We start from the raw sequence: 22,117 nt of genomic DNA, 5'->3' as shown, positions 1-22,117 counted from the left end.
ATCGGAAACAGGCTCCAGGCTCTGAGCCATCAGCCCAGAGCCTGACGCGGGGCTCCAACTCACGGACCGCGAGATCGTGACCTGGCTGAAGTCGGACGCTTAACCGACTGCGCCACCCAGGCGCCCCTAAAAATACATGTTTTAAATGAAAATATAAATTATGAGAGATTATCTCCTTGACATATCAAAACATATTATGAATGAAATCAGAAGATATTGGCACAAACATAGTTGGAAAGATGCTTAGGTCAGTGAAACAGAAATGTACCCTAGTTGGCACAAAAACAGACACATAGACCAATGGAATAGACTAGAAACCCCAGAACTAGACCCACAAACGTATGGCCAACTCATCTTTGACAAAGCAGGAAAGAACATCCAATGGAAAAAGGACAGTCTCTTTAACAAATGGTGCTGGGAGAACTGGACAGCAACATGCAGAAGGTTGAAACTAGACCACTTTCTCACACCATTCACAAAAATAAACTCAAAATGGATAAAGGACCTGAATGTGAGACAGGAAACCATCAAAACCTTAGAGGAGAAAGCAGGAAAAGACCTCTCTGACCTCAGCCGTAGCAATCTCTTACTCGACACATCCCCAAAGGCAAGGGAATTAAAAGCAAAAGTGAATTACTGGGACCTTATGAAGATAAAAAGCTTCTGCACAGCAAAGGAAACAACCAACAAAACTAAAAGGCAACCAATGGAATGGGAAAAGATATTTGCAAATGACATATCGGACAAAGGGCTAGTATCCAAAATCTATAAAGAGCTCACCAAACTCCACACCCAAAAAGCAAATAACCCAGTGAAGAAATGGGCAGAAAACGTGAATAGACACTTCTCTAAAGAAGACATCCAGATGGCCAACAGGCACATGAAAAGATGTTCAGCGTCGCTCCTTATCAGGGAAATACAAATCAAAACCACACTCAGGTATCACCTCACGCCAGTCAGAGTGGCCAACATGAACAAATCAGGAGACTATAGATGCTGGAGAGGATGTGGAGAAACGGGAACCCTCTTGCACTGTTGGTGGGAATGCAAATTGGTGCAGCCGCTCTGGAAAGCAGTGTGGAGGTTCCTCAGAAAATTAAAAATAGACCTACCCTATGACCCAGCAATAGCACTGCTAGGAATTTATCCAAGGGACACAGGAGTACTGATGCATAGGGGCACTTGTACCCCAATGTTTATAGCAGCACTCTCAACAATAGCCAAATTATGGAAAGAGCCTAAATGTCCATCAACTGATGAATGGATAAAGAAATTGTGGTTTATATACACTATGGAATACTACGTGGCAATGAGAAAAAATGAAATATGGCCTTTTGTAGCAACGTGGATGGAACTGGAGAGTGTGATGCTAAGTGAAATAAGCCATACAGAGAAAGACAGATACCATATGGTTTCACTCTTATGTGGATCCTGAGAAACTTAACAGGAACCCATGGGGGAGGGGAAGGAAAAAAAAAAAAAAAGAGGTTAGAGCTGGAGAGAGCCAAAGCATAAGAGACTGTTGAGAACTGAGAACAAACTAAGGGTTGATGGGGGGTGGGAGGGAGGAGAGGGTGGGTGATGGGTATTGAGGAGGGCACCTTTTGGGATGAGCACTGGGTGTTGTATGGAAACCAATTTGACAATAAATTTCATATATAAATAAAAAAAAAGAAAACTGAAAAAAAAATGTACCCTAGTATAGATAATTTAACATGAAAAGAGAAATCATGAATCATTGTAAACATTCATGATTTCTCAACAAAGGGACAGCCCATGTTCTCTTTGCAAGAAAAAAAAGAAAAGAAATCAGTGTGGAAACTTACCTGGCATTGTACAAGATAAATTCTAGGTCATTTAAATAGACAAATGTAAAAACAAATCAAACCTTAAAAAACAAGAAGAGATACAGTTGAATGTTAATCAGATCAATAGATTTAACTATGTAAAAAAATTAAAATGAGTTCCAGTCCAAATGGTGGTGTTGGAAGACCCTGAACTCATCTCCTGCACATACACACTGAATCTGTATCTACATATAGAGCAATTCCTCCTGAAGAAAAACTCAGAGCTGACAGAACAGCTTCTTCACAACAAAAGATAGAAGTACCACATAGAGAATGGCAGGTGAAATGGAGACATGATAATCATGAGAACCCTGCCCCTGATACTGTAAACTGCGTGGTGAGGGATAGTACTGAGGGACTGGGAGAGGATTCCTCCACCCTGGCACACAGAGTAAAAAGCTCAAGTTTAAAAGGGAAACTAGAATATAAAGGAACCAGCCCTACAACATTTGACAAATGACAAGGAAGCTGCTGGAATGCTCTCCAGGGTCAGAGTTGCTAGCAAGTGTCATTGTTTGTTTCCTCTCCATTTTCATAGTGCAGACAGAAGCAAGATCCCGACACCCTAACCAACTGCCCACCTCAATGAATTCTGGGCCCCTAGCCCACATCAGCCCTAGCCATACTCCTAAGGTGGCCCCACTGAAGCACATACTAGGACACTGAAGTCCTGCACCCAGTTCAGTTCCAGAAGACCTGCCAAGACACCCCATGCATGGAGTAGCTGAGGACCTCCCAGCCAGCACCCTCTCCCAGCATTCATTGCACTAAGTCATCCTGGCCTATGCCCACCTGAGCTCCATCCATCCTACCAGGGCATCCCCTGCATGGAGTGCCCCAGGACCACCTAGCTCATCCCACCTCAGCTCCTGCCATTCAGACAGGGAGCCCCCTGGACAGAGCATCTCAGGCCCCTGTAGCCCATGCTTGCTTATGCTCAAATCATCTTGCCAGGGTGCCCCCTTGGAGGAATACCCCAGGAGCCCCAGCCAGCACTTGTTTTGGCTTCAGCTGCTCCACCAATGTGCCCCCGGTGTAGAGATCTCTGGGACCCCCAGTCCACTGCATCTGTAGCCATCCCACTAGGGTGGCCCTGGTACTTAGTGCCCTAAGATCCCCATTCAGTGCCTACTATAGCTCTAGCCAGCCAGCCAAAGCAGACAGGCACACACAGAGATGTTCCTACCCAAGTCCCTTCCTTTAATACTAGGAAAAATAGCTGTTGTGTGTAATTCATAGAAACAGACACAGAACGTCAAAATGAGGAGATAGAGCAATATGTTCCAAATGAAAGAAGAAGACAAAACTTCAAAAAAGAAAAAAAAAACTACACAAAATAGAGATAAGCAATCTACCTAATAAAGAGTTCAAAATAATGGTCCTAAAGTTGGTCACTGGACTTGAGTAGAGTAGATGAACTCAGTGAGAACTTCAGTAATGAGATAGAAAATATAAAAAGAAACAATCATAGTTGAAGAATATAATAACTAAAATGAAAAATACACTAGAGGGAATGAACAGCTGATTGGAGTATGCAGAAGTAGAGATCAGTGTTCTGAAAGACAGAGTAATAGAAATCATCTAAGCTGTACAACAAAAATAAAAAAATAATTTAAAAATGAGGACAGGTTAAGGGAACCCTGGGACAACATCAAGAAAACAAATATTTTCATTATAGGAGTCCTAGAAGGATATTAGAGAGAAAAAGGAACAGAAAACTTATTTGAAGGAATAATAAATGAAAATTTTCCTACCTGGGGAAAGAAGCAGACATCCAGGTCCAAGAATCACAGAGAACCCCCAAACAAGGTGAACCCAAAGATATCTACACCAAGACATACAATAATTAAAACATCAAAGATTAAAGAGAGAATTCTAAAAGCAGCAAGAAAAAGCAACTAGTTATATATAAAGGAAACCCCATATGGCTATCAGCTGATTGTTCAGCAAAACCTTTGCAAGTCAGAAGGGAATGGCATGATATATTCAAAGTTCTGAAAGGAAAAAAAAACCTGCAACCAAGAATACTCTATCTGGCAAGGTTATCATTCAGAATTGAAGAAGAGATAGTTTCTCAGGCAAACAAAACGGAGACTTCATCACCACTAGATTGGCCTTACAAGAAATGTTAAAAGGACTTTTTTAAGAGGAAAAGAAAAGACCATAAGTAGAAGAAAATTATGAAAGGTAAAAATGTCATGAATAACAGCAAACATCTAGTAAAGGTAGTAGATCAATCACTTATACAGCTAGTACAAAGGCTAAAAGACAAAAGTAGTGAAATTAATTTTATCTAAAGCATTAGTTAAGAGACTCACAAAAATATGTAAAATATGACATCATATACATAAAACATGGAGGGGGAAGTAAAAATGTAGTGCTTTTAGAATGTGTTTGAACTTAAACAACCAACAACTTAATACAGACTGATATATACTTAAGATGTTATAAATGAACCTCATGCTACACAAAAACCTATAATAAATACAAAAAAGAAAGAGAGAGGAATCCAAGCATAAGACTACAGAAAGTCATCAATCACAAGGGAAGAAAGGAACAGAGAAGAAATACAAAAACAATGAGAAAACAACGAAAGGACATACCTACCTATATATAAGTAGGGCATACATAACTATCTATAATTACTTTAAATATAAATGATCTAAATGCTCCATTCAAAAGACATAGGATAAAGGAATGGATTTTTAAAAAATGATTTATATCCTACCTACAATAGACTCACTTCAGACCTAAAGACACATACAGACTAAAGTAAAGGGATAGAAAAATATCTTCTATGCAAATGAAAGCAAAAAAAAAAATGGGGTAGCAATACTTGTATCAGACAACATGACTAAGAAGAGACAAAGATGGACATTACATAATGGTAAACCAGTCAATCTGCAAGAAAAGATAACAATTGTAAGTATCAATACACCCAACATAGCACCTACTTTCAGTTTCTCCCTTTATGTCTGATAATGGTTGCTTTATGTACTTAGGTACATACTAAAACTTTCATTATTTTCAGATTACATGATACTATATGTAGATAATTCTAAAGATTCCATCAGAGAACTATGAGATAATAAAAAATTTGATAAGGTTATAGGATACAAAATTAATATACAGAAATCTGTTGCATTCTATACAGTAATAACAAAGTAGAATAAAGAGAAATTAAGAAAACAATCCCATTTACAACTGCACCAGAATAAACATCTAGGAATAAATTTAACCAAAGTGAAATATCTGTACTTCAAAAACTATAAAACATTGATGAAAGAAAAATGAAGATGACACAAACAAATGGAAAGATATTCTATGCTCATGGATTGGAAGAAACAATATTTTTTAAATGTTGATACTTTCCAGAGCAATTTACAGATTCAATGCAATCTCTGTCAAATAACTGGTACCATTTTTTCACAGAACCAGAACAAACAATACTAAAATGTGTATGGAACCACAAAATATCTCAAATAGCCACAGCAATCCTGAGAAAGAAAAAGGAAGCTGGAGGTATCACAAATCCAGATTTCAAACTGTACTACAAAGCTAATCAAAACAGTATTGCACTGTCACAAAAATAGACACCAGATCAATAGAACAGAATAGAGAGCTCAGAAATATACCCACACTTATATGGTCAATTAACCTATGACAAAGGATGCAAGAATATGTAATGAAAAATAAAGTCTCTTCAAAAATGGTGCTGGGAACACTGGACAGCTACATGCAAAAGAGTGAAACTGGACCACTTTCTTGCACCATAAACAAATATAAACTCAAAATAGATTAAAGACATAAATGTGAGACCTGAAACCATAAAACTCCTAAGAGAAAACATAGGGCAGTTTTTTTTTTTTTTCATTTTAAAGGAACCTCCATACTGTCTTCCACAGTGGCTATTACAATTTACATTTCCACCAACAGTGCACAAGGGTTCCCTTTTCTCACATCCTCGCGAACACTTGGTATCCCTTGTCTTTTTTATACTGGTGACTGATGCTAGGTTATATCACATTGTGGTCTCGATTTGTAAGTACCATACAGGCCAGTAATTTCACTACTGAGTATTCAAGGAAAAAGAAAACACTAATTTGGAAAGAGATAAATCCCTATATTTATTGCAGCATTATTTACAATAACCAAGATATGGAAGAGACCTAAGTGTGCATCAGTTGACAAATGGAAAAAGATGTACACACACACACACACACACACACACACACACACACACACATAATGGAATATTAACCATAAAAAGAATGAGATCCTGCCATTTGTGACAACATAGATGGACCTAGAGAGTATTACACTCAGTGAAATAAGTCAGGCAGAAAAAGACAAATACCATGTGATTTTATTAGATGTGGAATCTAAAAAACAAAACAAATGAATAAACAAGAAATAGAAACAGACTCATAAATACAGAGAACAAACTGGTAGTTGCCAGAGGGGAGTCTGATAGGGAGATGGGAAAAATAGAGAAGAGTACTGAGAGTTACACACTTCCAGTTATAAGATAAACAAGTCATGGGGAAGAAAAATATACCATAGGAAATGTAGCCAATAATATTGTAATAATATTGTATGGTGATAGATATAAGGATATTCATTGTGAGGCCTTTAGAATAGAAAAAAATGGGGGCAACTTAAATGTCCAGCAGTAGATAAATGGTTAACCAAATTGTGATATATAATATAAAAAGAAGAGTATGTTGCCATTAAAAATTATGTTTTCAATATCATGTTTCAGGAATTTAATGACATGGAAAATTTCTACAATAAAATATTAAATGAAAGCAATACCAAATTGCACATATAGTTTGAGCTCAACATATGTATGCATTTTAAAGACACTATTCTGGTAAGAGTGAAGAGAACAAATCTGGTCAAATAATTGGCTGTCCTCCATGAAGAGATTATTCCCAAGCCTAATTCAGCTGCTACCTTCCAGTCATTTCTAGCAAGTATGAAGCTTTATCAATATAGGATCCCCCAAACCATGAAGACATAAAACATCTTTGGAATCAAGGGATAAAAGGGGGGAAATGTAAGTTTATATGAGACAGTTTCACTATAACAGTCTAAAGTAAATTATCTCGGGGCGCCTGGGTGGCGCAGTCGGTTAAGCGTCCGACTTCAGCCAGGTCACGATCTCGCGGTCCGTGAGTTGGAGCCCCGCGTCAGGCTCTGGGCTGATGGCTCAGAGCCTGGAGCCTGTTTCCGATTCTGTGTCTCCCTCTCTCTCTGCCCCTCCCCCGTTCATGCTCTGTCTCTCTCTGTCCCCAAAAAAATAAATAAAAAACGTTGAAAAAAAATTTAAAATAAATTATCTCATCAGTGTTTGAAAAGCAAACAGCTACTCAATAGACATTTCCTGAAGCATCTTTAGTTTTGCTGGTTTTCTTAGCCTACATCACATAAACTCAGTCCTCTTTTTGTTGGAAACAATGCCTACCCACTGATGGGTAGCACTGATCTGCTACACCATTACTTTTGAAGAGCTTTGGAGAAAACAAAGTCCACAGTAAAGCACACAGGTTTTCTTTTACTTTGTTTTCTTGCAATTAAAACTGGATATTTTGTAATACAGTACATACCAGACACATTTATTTTGTGTTACCCTGCTAGGAAGGTAAAGTGCATTATGTTAGGTTAACATTGATACATCTACAGGCCTATGAATACCAGGATGGAAACTGTTCTTCCATAGATGACAGATGGACCCCTAATATGAGGAGAAATTATTAATGGGCGTGGCCTTTTATCACAGTTTTCTATCTCAACTTGTCCTACTCATGAAATATACTAGATATATCCTTGACCTTTGGCATACACTCACTTTGAGGATTAATTGTACATTCTGAGGTTACATACCATAGGCTTGAGTACTTTGGTCCATCTCACTTCATGTTTGGTTAAGTTTTATCTATGATATGCTTATTCCTCAGTTACTTCATTTGACAAAGTTTTCGATAAGAAGGAAGTTAGTGATGCAAGTCTAGCTATTAGTCTGAGCCTTTGGAATATTCAGGTACTTTATGGATGATGATGTGCCTTATACATAGTTGCTGAATAAATTGTTGCATGGATGGTTTTTATTTTATTTTATTTTTAATTTAGTTAAATTCAAGTTAGTTAACATATAGTGTAGTATTGCTTTCAGAAGTAGAGCCCAGTGATACATCACTTACATATAACACTCAGTACTCATCCCAACAACTGTCCTCTTTAATGCCCATCACCCATTTAGCCCATCCCCCAGCCACCTCCCTCCAGCAACCCTGTTTGTCTCTGTATTTAAGAGTCTCTTATGGTGTGCCTCCCTCTCTGTTTTTTATCAATTTTTCCTTCCTTTCCCTTCCCTATGTTCATTTGTTGTGTTTCTTAAATTCCACATATTAGTAAAATCATGTGATATTTGTCTTTCTCTGACTGACATATGTCACTTAGCATAATACACTTTGTTCCATCCATGTTGCAAGTGCAAGATTTCATTCCTTTTGACGACTGAGCAGTATTCCATTGTGTATATATACCTCATCTTCTTTTTTTTTTTTATTTTTTTTTCAATGTTTTTTTATTTATTTTTGGGACAGAGAGAGACAGAGCATGAACGGGGGAGGGGCAGAGAGAGAGGGAGACACAGAATCGGAAACAGGCTCCAAGCTCCGAGCCGTCAGCCCAGAGCCTGACGCGGGGCTCGAACTCACAGACCGTGAGATCGTGACATGGCTGAAGTCGGACGCTCAACCGACTGCGCCACCCAGGCGCCCCAACCTCATCTTCTTTATCCATTCATCAGTTGGTGGACATTTGGGATCTTTCCATAATTTGGATATTGTTGATAGTGCTGTATAAACCTTGGGGTGCATGTGCCTCCTCAAATCAGCATTTTTGTATCCTTTGGATAAATACCTAGTAGTGTAATTGCTGAGTTGTAAGTAGTTCTATTTTTAATTTTTTTGAGGAACCTCCATACTGTTCTCCAGAGTGGCTGCACTGGTTTGCATTCCCACCAACAGTGCAAAAGTGTTCCCCTTTCTCCATATCCTCACCAGAATCTGTTGTTTCCCAAATTATTAAATTAGCCATCCTGACAGGTGTGAGGTGGCATCTCATCGTGGTTTTGATTTATATTTTTCCCTGATAATGAGAGATCTTGAGCATCTTTTCCTATGTCTATTAGCCACCTGGATGTCTTCTTTGGAAAAAGTGTCTATTCATGTTTTCCACCCATTTCTTCACTGGATTATTTGCTTTTTGAGTATTGAGTTTGGTAAGTTCTTTATAGATTTTGAATACTAACCCTTTATCAGATATGTCATTTGCTAATATCTTTCCCATTTTGTTGGTTGGCTTTTGTTGATTGTTTCCTTCACTGTTCAGAAGCTTTTTATCTTGATGTCCCAATAATTCATTTTTTACTTTTATTTTCCTTGCCTCCAGAGGCACAACTGGTAAAAAGTTGCTGCAGCCAAGGTTGAAGAGGTTGCTGCCTGTTTTCTCCTCTAGGATTTTGATGGTTTCCTGTCTCACATTTAGGTCTTTCATCTATTTTGTGTTTATTTCTGTTTATGGTGGAAGAAAGTGGTCCAGTTTCATTCTTCTGCATGTCTCTGTGCAATTTTCCAAGCACCATTTGCTAAAGAGACTGTCGTTTTTTTCCATTGGATATTCTTTCCTGCTTTGTCAAAGATTAGTTGGCCATACATTTGTGTGTCCATTTCTGGGTTCTCTATTCAGTTCCATTGATCTATATGTCTGTTTTTGTGCCAGTACCACATTGTCTTGATAAATACAGCTTTGTAATACAGCTTGAAGTCCAGAATTGTGATGCCTCCAGCTATGGTTTTCTTTTTCAACATTACTTTGGCTACTCAGGGTCTTTTGTGGTTCCATACAAATTTTAGTATTTTTTGCTCTAGCTCTGTGAAGAATGCTGGTTTTATTTTGATAGGTATTGCATTGGATGTGTAGATTACTTTGAGTAGTATAGACATTTTAACAATATTTGTTCTTCCAATCCATGAGCATGGAATGATTTTCCATTTCTTTGTGTCTTTTTCAATTTCTTTCATAAGTTTTCTATAGTTTTCAGTGTATAGATCTTTTACCTATTTGGTTAGGTCTATTCCTATGTATCTTATGGGTTTTGGTACAACTGCAAATGGGATCTATACCTTGGTTTCTCTTTCTGCTGCTTCATTATTGGTGTATAGAAATGCAACTGATTTCTGTACATTGATTTTATATCCTGCAACTTTGCTGAATTCACATGTCAGTTCTAACAGTTTTTTGGCAGAGTCTTTCAGGTTTTCTGTGTAGAATATCATGTTATCTGTGAAGAGTGAAAGTTTGACTTCTTCTTCTTATGCCTTTTATTTCTTTTTGTTGTCTGATTACCGAGGCTAAGACTTCCAATACTATGTTGAACAACAGTGGGGAGAGTGGACATCCCTGTCATGTTCCTAACATTAACAGGAAAGCTCTCAGTTTTTCCCCATTGTGGGTGATATTAGCTGTGGGATTTTTGTATATGGTTTTATGATGTCAAGGTATGTTCCTCCTATCCCTACTTTCATTAAGGTTTTTATCAGAAAAGGATACTGTATTTCCTCATGTGCTTTTTCTGCATCTATTGAAAGTATCATATGGCTCTTATCCTTTCTTTTATTAATGTGGTATGTCACATTGATTTGTGAATATTGAACTACCCTGTAGCCCAAGAATAAATCCCACTTGATCATTTTGAATAATTCTTCTAATATGCTGTTGAATTTGATTTGCTAGTATCTTGTTGAGAGTTTTTGCATGTATATTCATAAGGGATATTGGCCTATAATTCTCCTTTTTAGTGGGGTCTTTGGTCCTGAAATCAAGGTAATGTTGGCTTCATAGAATGAGTTTGGAAATTTTCCTTCCATTTCTATTTTTTGGAGCAGCTTCAAGAGAATAGGTGTTAACTGTTCTTTAAAATGTTGGTAGAATTCCTCTGGGAAACCATCTTGCCCAGGACTCTTATTTGTTGGGAGATTTTTGATAACGGATTCAATTTCTTTGCTGTTTATGGGCCTGTTCAAATTTTCTATTCCTGTTTGAGTTGTGATAGTGTGTTAGTGTCTAGGAATTTGTCTATTTTCCAGATTGTCCAGTTTGTTGGCATATAATTTTTCATAGTTTTCTCTTATAATTGACTGTATTTCTGTGGTATTGGTTGTGACCTCTCCTCTTTCATGCATGATTTTATCTATTTGGGTCCCTTCTCTTTTCTTTTTGATAAGTCTGGCTAGGGGTTTGTCAATTTTGTTTATTCTTTCAAAAAATCAGCTTTTAGTTTCATTGATCTATTCTAGTGCTTTTTTTTGTTTCTATATCATTTATTTCTGCTCTAAACCTTACTATTTCCCTTCTTCTGCTTGCTCTGGGCTTTATTTGCTTCTCTTTCTATAGCTCCCTTAGGTGTAAGTTATGTTGTATATTTGTATATTTGTATTCAGGCCTTTTTGAGATAGGACTAAGTTACAATGTACTTTCCTCTTAGGACTGCCTTTGCTGCATCACAAAGGGTTTGGAGTTTACATCAATACAGTAATGGGTTTAATCCATTCACTGTAGGACTAAGTAGGGAAGGTTTTGAGATGAATGCCAAATCAATTTGCACTCATAAATAGCATAAATATTGTTGCTTTTATGACTGGATACATCTTGACATTGGTTTGAACTGATTAACCTGGTACTCAGAATGTGCAGAAGTATGCCAAGCTAGTCCATGTATTCATATTATCTTTTGGTGACAGATTAGAATAGTGTTTCAGTTTTGATCACCCTTCCTCCATAGAATGCACATTTTTATATAACTATAGCTGTCTCCAAATTCACACTATGACCAGGTCACTCTCTGTAATATCAGAATCTTTTCACCTTCACATGGGGCATATTTCAAAGACAAGCCTTTGATGATCAAAGAGGATACCCAACTGTGATGGATTTGGAAGGTACATCTTGTATTGACATCTCAGGCTTTACTTCTCCATTAATTGTTGGTTTTTATAAACAATAGAATTTCTTCATGAATTCTTAAATCATGAGGATATATTAGATGCTGTAGTCTTTCTTATTCACTATTATATGTTACCTCTTGCATTAATAAAATGAAGACAGAAATATTATGACAAATAATGTTACCCCTATCCTCTAATAAAGTGTGTTTTCCTGTATCTCATTGTACAATATCCCCAATAAGTATACAAACATAGACAGATGCCTCTCCCCTTCTTCCTTTCTTTGGTTTCCAAAAAGACAATACACAAATTGGAAAGGGTAGCCAATACTTGTTAACAAAGTTTTCCACATCATCTCAGGTGAATACATATGTTTTAAATTATTGACTTTTTTGGAGGAGAGGCCCCTATTTCGCCATCTAAATTATTCTAGTATCAGTAGTGTTGAGAGAATAAGACTAGTTAGAGAAGTGAATTTGGTATAGTCTGGGTCTCCTGGAATTCTCAAATCATCACATGGGCGTCCACTTCCTCCTCCTATGTCTCCAAATAGGAAGTATAATCACTCTCACAATCACCAAAATTACTTTATCACCTATGACAGCAATAATATGTAACCTTTGCTTTCTCATAAATTTGATATTAACTATGCGCCCTGACCTTATGAGGGTCATGCCAGATTTTTTCCTATTAGTATTTAATATTATAATTATAAAATTTTTATTTCGAAAAATTCATTGCTTCTCAATATGTGCCTCAAAAAGGGCATGAATTTGAGCATGAAAAGTTTTTATCATTATTTTGTAAGCTATTAGAGTGTGAAAAGTTATGAATATATATATTCATGTCATATTTATTTATAAACATGTTATCTTCTCAGTTGCATTTCTGCCTCATCCATAAAATCTAGAGTATATTTTGCACCTAAAATAGTTTTTTTAATATATATTTTTTTCAACGTTTATTTATTTTTGGGACAGAGAGAGACAGAGCATGAACGGGGGAGGGGCAGAGAGAGAGGGAGACACAGAATCGGAAACAGGCTCCAGGCTCTGAGCCATCAGCCCAGAGCCCGACGCAGGGCTCAAACTCACGGACCGCGAGATCGTGACCTGGCTGAAGTCGGACGCTTAACCGACTGTGCCACCCAGGCGCCCCTAAAATAGTTTTAATATAAATGCAGAAAATTATAATTAGATCACAAAATCCAGATTAGCCATTGCTTCCATTGTTTCTAATGGCATTTTTCCCCATAAACAAGGTTGTACATTGATATTTCAAAAATATGTGGTAACCTTTTCAGAATTGCTTCCTCTTATAATTATATAATTAACATAGGAATCAATTAGGTACCAAAAAAATATATATGAGAGAGACAGAGAAGGGAGGAGGAAATGTAGAATAATTCTCTCCTGTGCATGCCAAGAGCTAGATTTGGGCCCTGAACCAGTGTTTATCCTGTCTTCCAAAAGCTTCAATGTCTTTTCCTGAGCTTATTTTCACCTGAAAGTTTATTTTCTCATGCCAAATGCTACCAATAAGTGAATCTTGACACCACATTATGTAATGCTGTGAGACTTGTTTTTGAATGTGGTACTTGTCTTAAATCCAGTGGGCTGTGAGTGGTGGTATGGGATGCTAGTGTCACTCCTGGAGTGAGTGCAGGTGCCAGTTGACCTTAGAGTGTAGTACAACCAAGGCACAAGCCCTTTTTTGAGCTGGGACAATCCTCTGTGAATGGTACCATCATTCTTATATCTGATAGCTTTTAACACTGAATGTTTAAATGCTAGCAAAGTATTGGTAATCATTGTATTATAATCTCATATTTAAATGTTTTCTAAGTCCCAAACCAATCTGTATGCAAACCAGTGACATCTAAGTAATAAGCCCTTTATCTAGGAATGTTATCTTCACATTTTTTTTGCTGAATTGTGATCTATATCACAAACTAAATAATGGCTTTTTAAAATGGTATCTTTAAAAGGATCCCCAAATAATCCTTCACTCAGTTATATCTCTGAATAGAAAAAATGCCTTTCTCACATCTCAGTGATATTATTGCATTATAAGGAATTTTAAGATTAAGGCCAGTTGGCTCAGTGCAGTCATTGGTGTTAACAAGGCCAAGGTCATGGAGGCCAATTAGCTTTGTTTTGTGTACTGACTACAGACAACTGGGAATCAGTCAAGAGACAGAGGAGTAAAGTACCATAGCAAAATCTCAGCACTTCTTATAGTCCATCCTCTCCATGGGACAGACAGGATGGATGTGTTCCTTGGGCATCATCATTTCATAATAATAGCTTTGGAGGCCCCAACATCTGCCTCTAAATAAAGCAGTACTGACATTTAGGCATTAACTTTGCATTATAATCCCCTGTCATGCCATTGATTTGGTGTGTAACTTTCATCAGTAAAACAGAAATAATAGGATAGAATGAAATAGACTTACCTCCCAGGGATGTTGTGTGAATTAGCAAATTAACAAGTGTAAAGTTTTAGCATTTATGTAAGTGCTAGTGGTTGTCATTATTTCTAGGGACCTAGTCTCATTTGAAATAGAGAATCTAAGTATATTATGTTTTTGTCAGGAAAGGATTTTCACCCACATCAATTGATTTTAAGCTGAGCATAAAACAGAGGTGATAATAATGTAGTAGTGATCATCACAATGCAGAGCTGTAAACCTTTTCTTCTATTAGAGCTAAAACTATTTTTGACCAACTATCAATGCTTTTAAACTTTGCTTCCCAAGCTTTGTGCCAACAGTTATCTCTACAGTGATTATTCTTCCTGTGATGGGTGTGGAGAATAGAACCTATTCATTATTCAATCCCATAATGACTATATAATTGAATATGTTTGCATCATACAATCAGGCAAAGACTCAGGAGTTGGTTTGATTGCCATATACTGCAATCATTGTTAAAAAACAAAAACTCTTTTCTACTCTGCCTGCCCTGGTATCCTATAGAGATAGAAAACATACAGATTTAAAACTCATGGGGAATTGAAGTGCTTTACAACAAAAGGCACTGTACATAGATCCTTTCAATTTGACATCTTTACCAAGGAATTTTGTTGTCACCTGAAATTTCCAAGTGGACTGTGCTTGAGAGAGTGCTTCCATTTCTTTCATCACTCTGACTTCACTTATCAAGAAAAGTTATTTATTGCTGATTGCAAGACTCTTGAACTCAGCCCAAGAGCTGCAGCATGACCACCTCATATCTGGGCTCCTTGTTACTTATTTACATATTCATTTGAAGTGATTCAGGACTATTTGAAAACCTCTCCTGACCCAACTTTGTGTAATAGGCAAGATCTACCGCTCACTGTGTTTTTGGTTCTCTTTCTCTTTGTCTTACAGATAATAGCCGAGTACCTTTGGAAAGGTCACGCTCTCGCCACAATGGAACTATCTCATCTAAGTGATTCCTGATGCCAAAGAATATGAAAACAAAATCATAAGTAAACAAAATCAGAAATTTTGAGAAGAACAAAACATCCACTCAAGGGATAGAGAGAAAATACGTACATTTCTGCAAAGATCAAGCTTAGCTGGGTGAAGTAGCATGTATCTGGAAAGCTATTGCAATACTCCTCTCACAATTATACTAAAACAAACACAATTACAAAGATTATAAAATATGTGTTCCATTTTAGTGTAAAGATGTGTATTATTTGTTATTGTGTGTGACCTGATGGTAATGATGAAAAGGGTAAAAAATTCAGAAACAGTCACCCTGTCAAAAAATTACAGGGGCGCCTGGGTGGCGCAGTCGGTTAAGCGTCCGACTTCAGCCAGGTCACGATCTCGTGGTCCGTGAGTTCGAGCCCCGCGTCGGGCTCTGGGCTGATGGCTCAGAGCCTGGAGCCTGTTTCCGATTCTGTGTCTCCCTCTCTCTCTGCCCCTCCCCCGTTCATGCTCTGTCTCTCTCTGTCCCAAAAATAAATAAACGTTGAAAAAAAATTAAAAAAAATTACAATGTTGCTCAAATTTACAGGTCACCCCCTCCAAAAAAAATGGAAAAGAAAGGAATAGAAAGAATTATTCAGTGTCTGCTTCTGATTCCTGTTACATGGAAAAAGAACAGGCCAATGAAAATGTGTATGTTAACAATTTGAAGAGACACTAGCTAATATTGCACACTGTGCTAGAGAAACCATTTTGGAAACTCAAAAAAATTGCTGCTTCAACCCCATGAATTTATTTCAAATCTTATCTCAAGCAAAAGATGATGGATTCATCTGCTTTGGCTGAAATTAAACTTATCATTAATCTAGAGTTTCAACATGATGTTACAGGCACTTATTGCTAAAAATAAACCAGAGTTTAACAGAAGCAGTTAGAGAAAGTGATTTAAACTTTATTTAAATAGGTATTTTCTAATTATGCACATATATCTACTTTATAGAAATACTTTATATGGCTATTTTTGAGAAAACCTCACATTTTAATGTTTATTCTGAGATGAACCTTAAAATTCTATCACCTTTATTTAGATTTTTAAAAGGTAAATATTGATTCCTATTCTCTGTGGTTTATTTCTTCTCTCTATTGCTTCTTTCTTTCATGACCCCCTTGAAAGCAGGGAATAAAGTTCTAAAAGACCTGAGAGGAAAAAGATTTCTCTCTGTAGGCAGCAGAAAACTGTCTGAAACTTCAGCTGTTTTATCTTCCTTTCTACTTACTCACCTTTCCAATTCTGCCTTGGTGGTGTGAAGAAGTAAAAAATTATATGTATGTATGTGTATATATGTGTATATATTTATATCTACTGCTACTATAATTCCACATCCCAGTGACTAATTGAACTTTTTAATCATCATCATACTTACTTACATTATATTAACAAATTAAAATGACACTGCCAAAACAGCCCTAGGAGGAAAAACAGGTTCTACATTTTTCTTAAATAGATGAAGGAATAGAAGTTATACCTAACTTGTCTGTTACTTTAAAATATGCATTGAAATAATATGGTATAATTTCTCTAGAGTGTAATTTCAAGACTAATCCATGCAGATGATTGTGATTACTGTAAAAAAATTCTTATATGTATATTTCTTATATAGAAAATCCTATTTCTACTTCTTCAAAGCACATTATAGGCATTCAGAAAGAATAAGTGACTGGCTTGGCAAGTCACCTTTTGAAATAATGTAAACAAGTGACCAATAATTCACAGTTTCCTTTATATAGAGATGTATACTTATTCAAACTGCTACCTTTTCCTCCAGTGCATTCTTGTGTGGGTTCCTACGTGGGTATTACATTTTAAAAATCTCTGAAGCTGCTACAATAGAGAAATCAAAATGAATGACAGTATCTGAGATTTTACAATTTCATCCTATCTTTAAATCACACACAAATGCATACACAAATAAGTTTAAGGGGAATATCAATTTCATATGCTGTTTCGTAACAACAACAAAGATTTACAAATTTATGCAAATAATTAATGTATGTATTTTTGACTTCACAAAGTCTTTTCTGAAATCTTCATGTTCTGACCTGGGTCTTTTGATAGCTTTTCAGGCTGTAGGAAAATGATATTTTGAAATATTAACCTGACTAAAATTTAGTGGCATTTGCCATGTCATATCATCAAGATGGTCGAAGTAGAAATACTGATGTGTATTGCTTTTTCCAGATGTGAACTTGCCTTATTTTTTAGTTTGTGAAAAGAGTAAATGAAATACTATTATTGATATATATTTGTATTTTGAGAAATGGCACATGGTTTTCACAAACAGTATGGAACCTTTTAGGGTCTTTTGTGAAATTCCAATAATGGAGTTGAAGGATTTGCTTCCCAGATTTATAATAGTCCTGCTTTAGCCATTTGCAATTTTGTTCTAGATTGAAAATTATAGCCAACAAAAGTACGTAGTGACATTTTTAGCATAGAACCAAATTACACTAAAGTCTTTTTTAGGTTTATTACTGCCACAATGAGAAGCACCAATTTATGCAGATTTTCTTCAGAATGATTTTTAAAACTGCAAAATCCTTAAAATGTTTACTAGCTACATTAGTGCCCTTTGTCTGCAAGGTAACAAGTTACCATAAAATTCGTGCCTCATCACACCAGAAATGTATTCTCTCATGGTCCCCATGACAAGATGCCCAAAATGAAGGGCCATGATGCCTCAAAGTCTCCAGAGCAAAATCTTCCCCTGATTCTTCCAGCATATAGTGGCTACTGGCCTTCCCTGGGTTATGGCTACATCTCTGCTCCATATTCACATCACTTTCTCCTCTGCATATCTAATCTTCCTATGCTTCTTTTATAATGATGCTTTTGTTATAATTTAGGGCCCACCCAGATAATCTAAGATAATTTCATCTGAAGTCCCTAAACTTAATTTACACTTATAAGACTCTTTTTCCAAATAAGTAACATTCAAAGGTTCTGGGAGTTAGGATGTAGACATATCTTTTTGGAGGTACCCCCCAGCCCATTACAGTCTGCCCTTTGTCCCCCCAAATTTATATTTGTCCCATGTGCAAAATATATTCACCCCATCTCAACATTCCCCAAAGTCTCAACCCATTATAGCATCAACTCTAAGTCTAAAATCTCATCCAAACATCATGAGTTCAATAGTCCCAAATCTCATCATCTGGATCATCTAAATCAGGTATAGGTGAAAATCCTGGGGCAAAATGTCTATCCAAATGTCAATGATGGGTAGAGGCTGGAAGAACTATGATGTATGTGATAGAGAAAAAAAAGCATACACTGTAAAAACAACTTATCTGCTTCCAAAATACAATGGTGGGACAAGCATAGGACAATAGTTATAGACATTCCTATTCCAAATAGAGAAAATGGAAAGTTGAAAAAAAGTCACATGGCCTGATAACTCAAATTTCAGCCAGGCATAATCCCCTTAGGTTTCTTGCCCTGACAATAATCCTCCTTATTTCAGGACTACACCCCTTAAGCCTGCAGTTCTGGCCTCTTTGCCCAAGGATCAAGTCTCTGTCTCTGTGCCCATGGTTGGCACTTCTGCCTCTGCTCCCCTACTTGGGCCTCTGCCTCTGCACCTTGCAGTTCTGCTCTAGGAATGGCCTTATTTATTGAAGGGTAGCACATGTTTGCAGCTTTATCATCCTGTTTCGTGCCTGTAAAATTTTGGTAGTCTGACAACCTTCTGTCATTTTGTTATGTCTCCATCCTTTTCAGGCAAAACTAGAACTGTTTCAGCCAGTATAACATTCTCAAAAAGTTTGTGGGCCTCCCATGTATGTCAAATTGATTCAATATTGAGGTAAGAGTTCTCACAGACCTTTGCTGGATAATTCCATCTCTATTCTTGGCTTCTATTGAGATGGTTGAGTGGATCCATGAGTCTGCCATCTCTTCAACACTAGCCAGAGGCTGGCTTTATCTCCAGAGTACAATCTCCTAATTTTAGCATCTTTTGCAATCTGAATATTCAGGCTCAAAATTACCTGAATTATCATGTGCTGGTTCCTTTCTGCCTAATAGTTATTTCCTCAATTTCTCTTTTTCCTCTTGCATTTTACTATGAGCTCAAGACGAAAATAGGCCTTACCTTCAACACTTTGCTTGGAAATCTCCTCAGCCAAATATTCAAGTTCATTACAAATTCTACCTTCCATACAACTGCCAGAAACAATTCAGATAAGTTCTTTGCCACTATATAAGAAGGATCCCCTTCCCTCTGGTTTCCAATAAAATGTCCCTCAGTTCCTTCTGAGCTCACCAGAAGCAATTTTAACATTCATATTACTAACAGCAGTGTATGTTTTTTTTTCTATCACATACATCACAATTCTTCCAGCCTCTACCCATTATCCACCTCCTAAGCCACTTCCACATGTTTAGTCATTCATTATAGGGGTACCTCAATTCCTGTTACCAAAATCTGTATTGTGTTCCTGTGGCTGCTGTAACAATACACAAAACATGATACCTTAAAATAACATAAGTTTATTCTCTTATTATTTGAGGGGCCCAAAGTCCTAAACTGAGGTCTTAGTAGGTTCGTACTCCTTGTACTCCCTCTGGAGGCTCCAGAAGAAAATCTGTTGGTAGTCTCTTCCAGTTTCTTGTGACTGTCATTCTTTCCTTGGCTGTGTCCAAATCTCTCTTTGATATGTTTTCACATTTCTTTTTCCTCTGTGTATCTAACCTACCTCTGCCTCTCTCTCATAAGAACACTTGCTGCAGCATTTAGGACGTACCTGGTTTATCCATAATAATCTCCTCATATAAATAATCTTAATTACATCTGTGAAGACCCTTTTTCCAAATAATGTAACATCACAGGTTCTAGGAACTAGGACATGGACATATTTTGGGGAAGCCATCATTTAGCTCACTACACTAATCATTGCATACAAATGTGCTTTTCACTTTTTAAAATGCATCCTTGGTGCTTGCACCAAACTCAAGGTTTCCTCTAAAAGCTATTGTCTGTACAGCCTAATGCATGCTTTGATGTTAAACAGTTTTACAGGCTATTCTAAAATTTTGTTGATACTTTTGCTACTATGGCCAATGCTTAGTTTGAAAAAATAATTGGTTCCAACTCTGAACTCTGGTGTTTCCCTCCTACCCCTTTTATGTACTCTTTGACCAAATGTCTTCTATGATTTATAATGCAGGCATAAAACTACCTCTGATACAGAAGGGTTCTTTCAAGCTGACTTTAGATATTGTGATTCCCTCAGCTGAATGGAGAGGTGACAACAAAGCCTGCTTTGAATGGGTATTGAGGAAGACTGTGCCCATGCCAAGATACCCAGAAGTATTTCAGCAGCAGGAGAACTGTGGATTCATGCTCTCATTTTGCTTTGGATTAGATACCTGTCTCTTTACATGACCAAGAACAACTTGTAGTCTATATGTAATGCATACTCACTTATTAAATAAAGTTAAGATATACATTAAATGTGTTGCCTATGCTAATATTCAGGGTGACTGAACAGGCACAAACTGAAGTATAAAGACAGGATGTAAGAACATTTTAGAAGAAGCTTCAACTGAAGAGAAATACAAGAGTGTTTCTATAAGGACCTGGTCAGATGGAAATCATGGGATATATTCAAAGACAAACATACCTGTGGGAATCCTAAGATTTTATTTAAGTATTCTTTAGCACTGCTTTCCAGTGTAGTGTAGAAATGTAGAACTTAAAAATCCAGAAAAGTCAGAAGGATAATTTACATCTTCCAGGGAAACTCTATACAGAAAAGTGGGGTTTTTTTTTTGTTATTTTTTCTTTTTTTTTGTTGTTGTTTTTTTTTGTTTTTGTTTTTGGGGTTTTTTTTTTGGTCTTGATTATAGAATGAATGAAAGCAAATGGACTTCAAATGGTCAGAGGGGTAAAAATCTGGAATGAGTACCAAATGTGTATATGAGTAAATAAATGTATGTAATTGTTCTCTGGAAGGCTTTCAAAAGAATCTCTCATCATAGGTGGGCTGACTGGAAGATGGAGGGTTGGACAAGGTAATAACCAGATCTGTAAATGATATGATACAAAGTGCCTGGCACTACCATTGTTTCCCTTGGAATTTTGGGTTGCTCCAGGAATCAAATACATTAGGTTTTTTTTTTTTTAACGTTTTATTTATTTTTGAGACAGGGAGAGACAGAGCATGAACAGGGGAGGGTCAGAGAGAGGGAGACACAGAATCCGAAACAGGCTTCAGGCTCTGAGCTGTCAGCACAGGGCCCGACGAGGGGCTCCAACTCACAGACCGCGAGATCATGACCTGAGCCGAAGTTGGCCGCTTAACTGACTGAGCCACCCAGGCGCCCCTACATTGGCTTTTTTTTTTCTCCCTCAGAGTAATTCCTTAGTAAGGAGTCTTTAAACCTTGGTATCCACAACCAGGGCAATTTGAGCTTAAAACCAAGAGCTCAAAGGAAAATGGAAATCTGGATGTTGAAATATGTGCAATGTATGTAACATATAGTTTTGATTTATAATGAAGGAAATATATAGCCAAATATCCCATTTAAAGACTGAATTTATTTAGATGTCTAGAGTCCCAAATAAAATATTACAGTTGATATGCATTGTAGGGGAAAAAACTTACAAATTAATGAAGTATGTGAATCATGACTTTCTAGTTTTTGGTGATTAGTGAAATTCAGTCTCTAGCCATGATGGTCATATATCTTGGCTAATACAGGTTCAGCCAATATTTTCACCTGTATTTTTGCTAATTGGGGTCCTGACAATATTTTCACCTTTTGATATTAATCA

At 36.9% G+C, this 22,117-nt stretch overlaps 1 protein-coding gene across 3 annotated transcripts in view; it reads left to right on the top strand.

The window, feature by feature from the left end:
* DIAPH2 (diaphanous related formin 2) overlaps nt 1-15,619 on the top strand; it is a 1,032,498-nt gene extending 1,016,879 nt beyond the window's left edge. For all 3 annotated transcript variants that reach the window (XM_040467675.1, XM_040467674.1, XM_040467672.1), the window contains one exon: nt 15,234-15,619. In XM_040467675.1, the coding sequence (XP_040323609.1) occupies nt 15,234-15,298 (65 nt within the window). In that variant the 3' untranslated portion in view covers nt 15,299-15,619. The remainder of the gene's footprint in view (nt 1-15,233) is intronic.
* The last annotated feature ends 6,498 nt before the right edge of the window (nt 15,620-22,117 follow it).

The sequence above is a fragment of the Herpailurus yagouaroundi genome, unplaced genomic scaffold (assembly GCF_014898765.1).
Source record: "Herpailurus yagouaroundi ecotype Mexico unplaced genomic scaffold, PumYag 67556, whole genome shotgun sequence".
Classification (NCBI taxonomy): domain Eukaryota; kingdom Metazoa; phylum Chordata; class Mammalia; order Carnivora; family Felidae; genus Herpailurus; species Herpailurus yagouaroundi.
The sequence above is the reverse complement of the archived record's forward strand: the minus strand, read 5'-3'. Positions and strand labels throughout refer to the sequence as shown.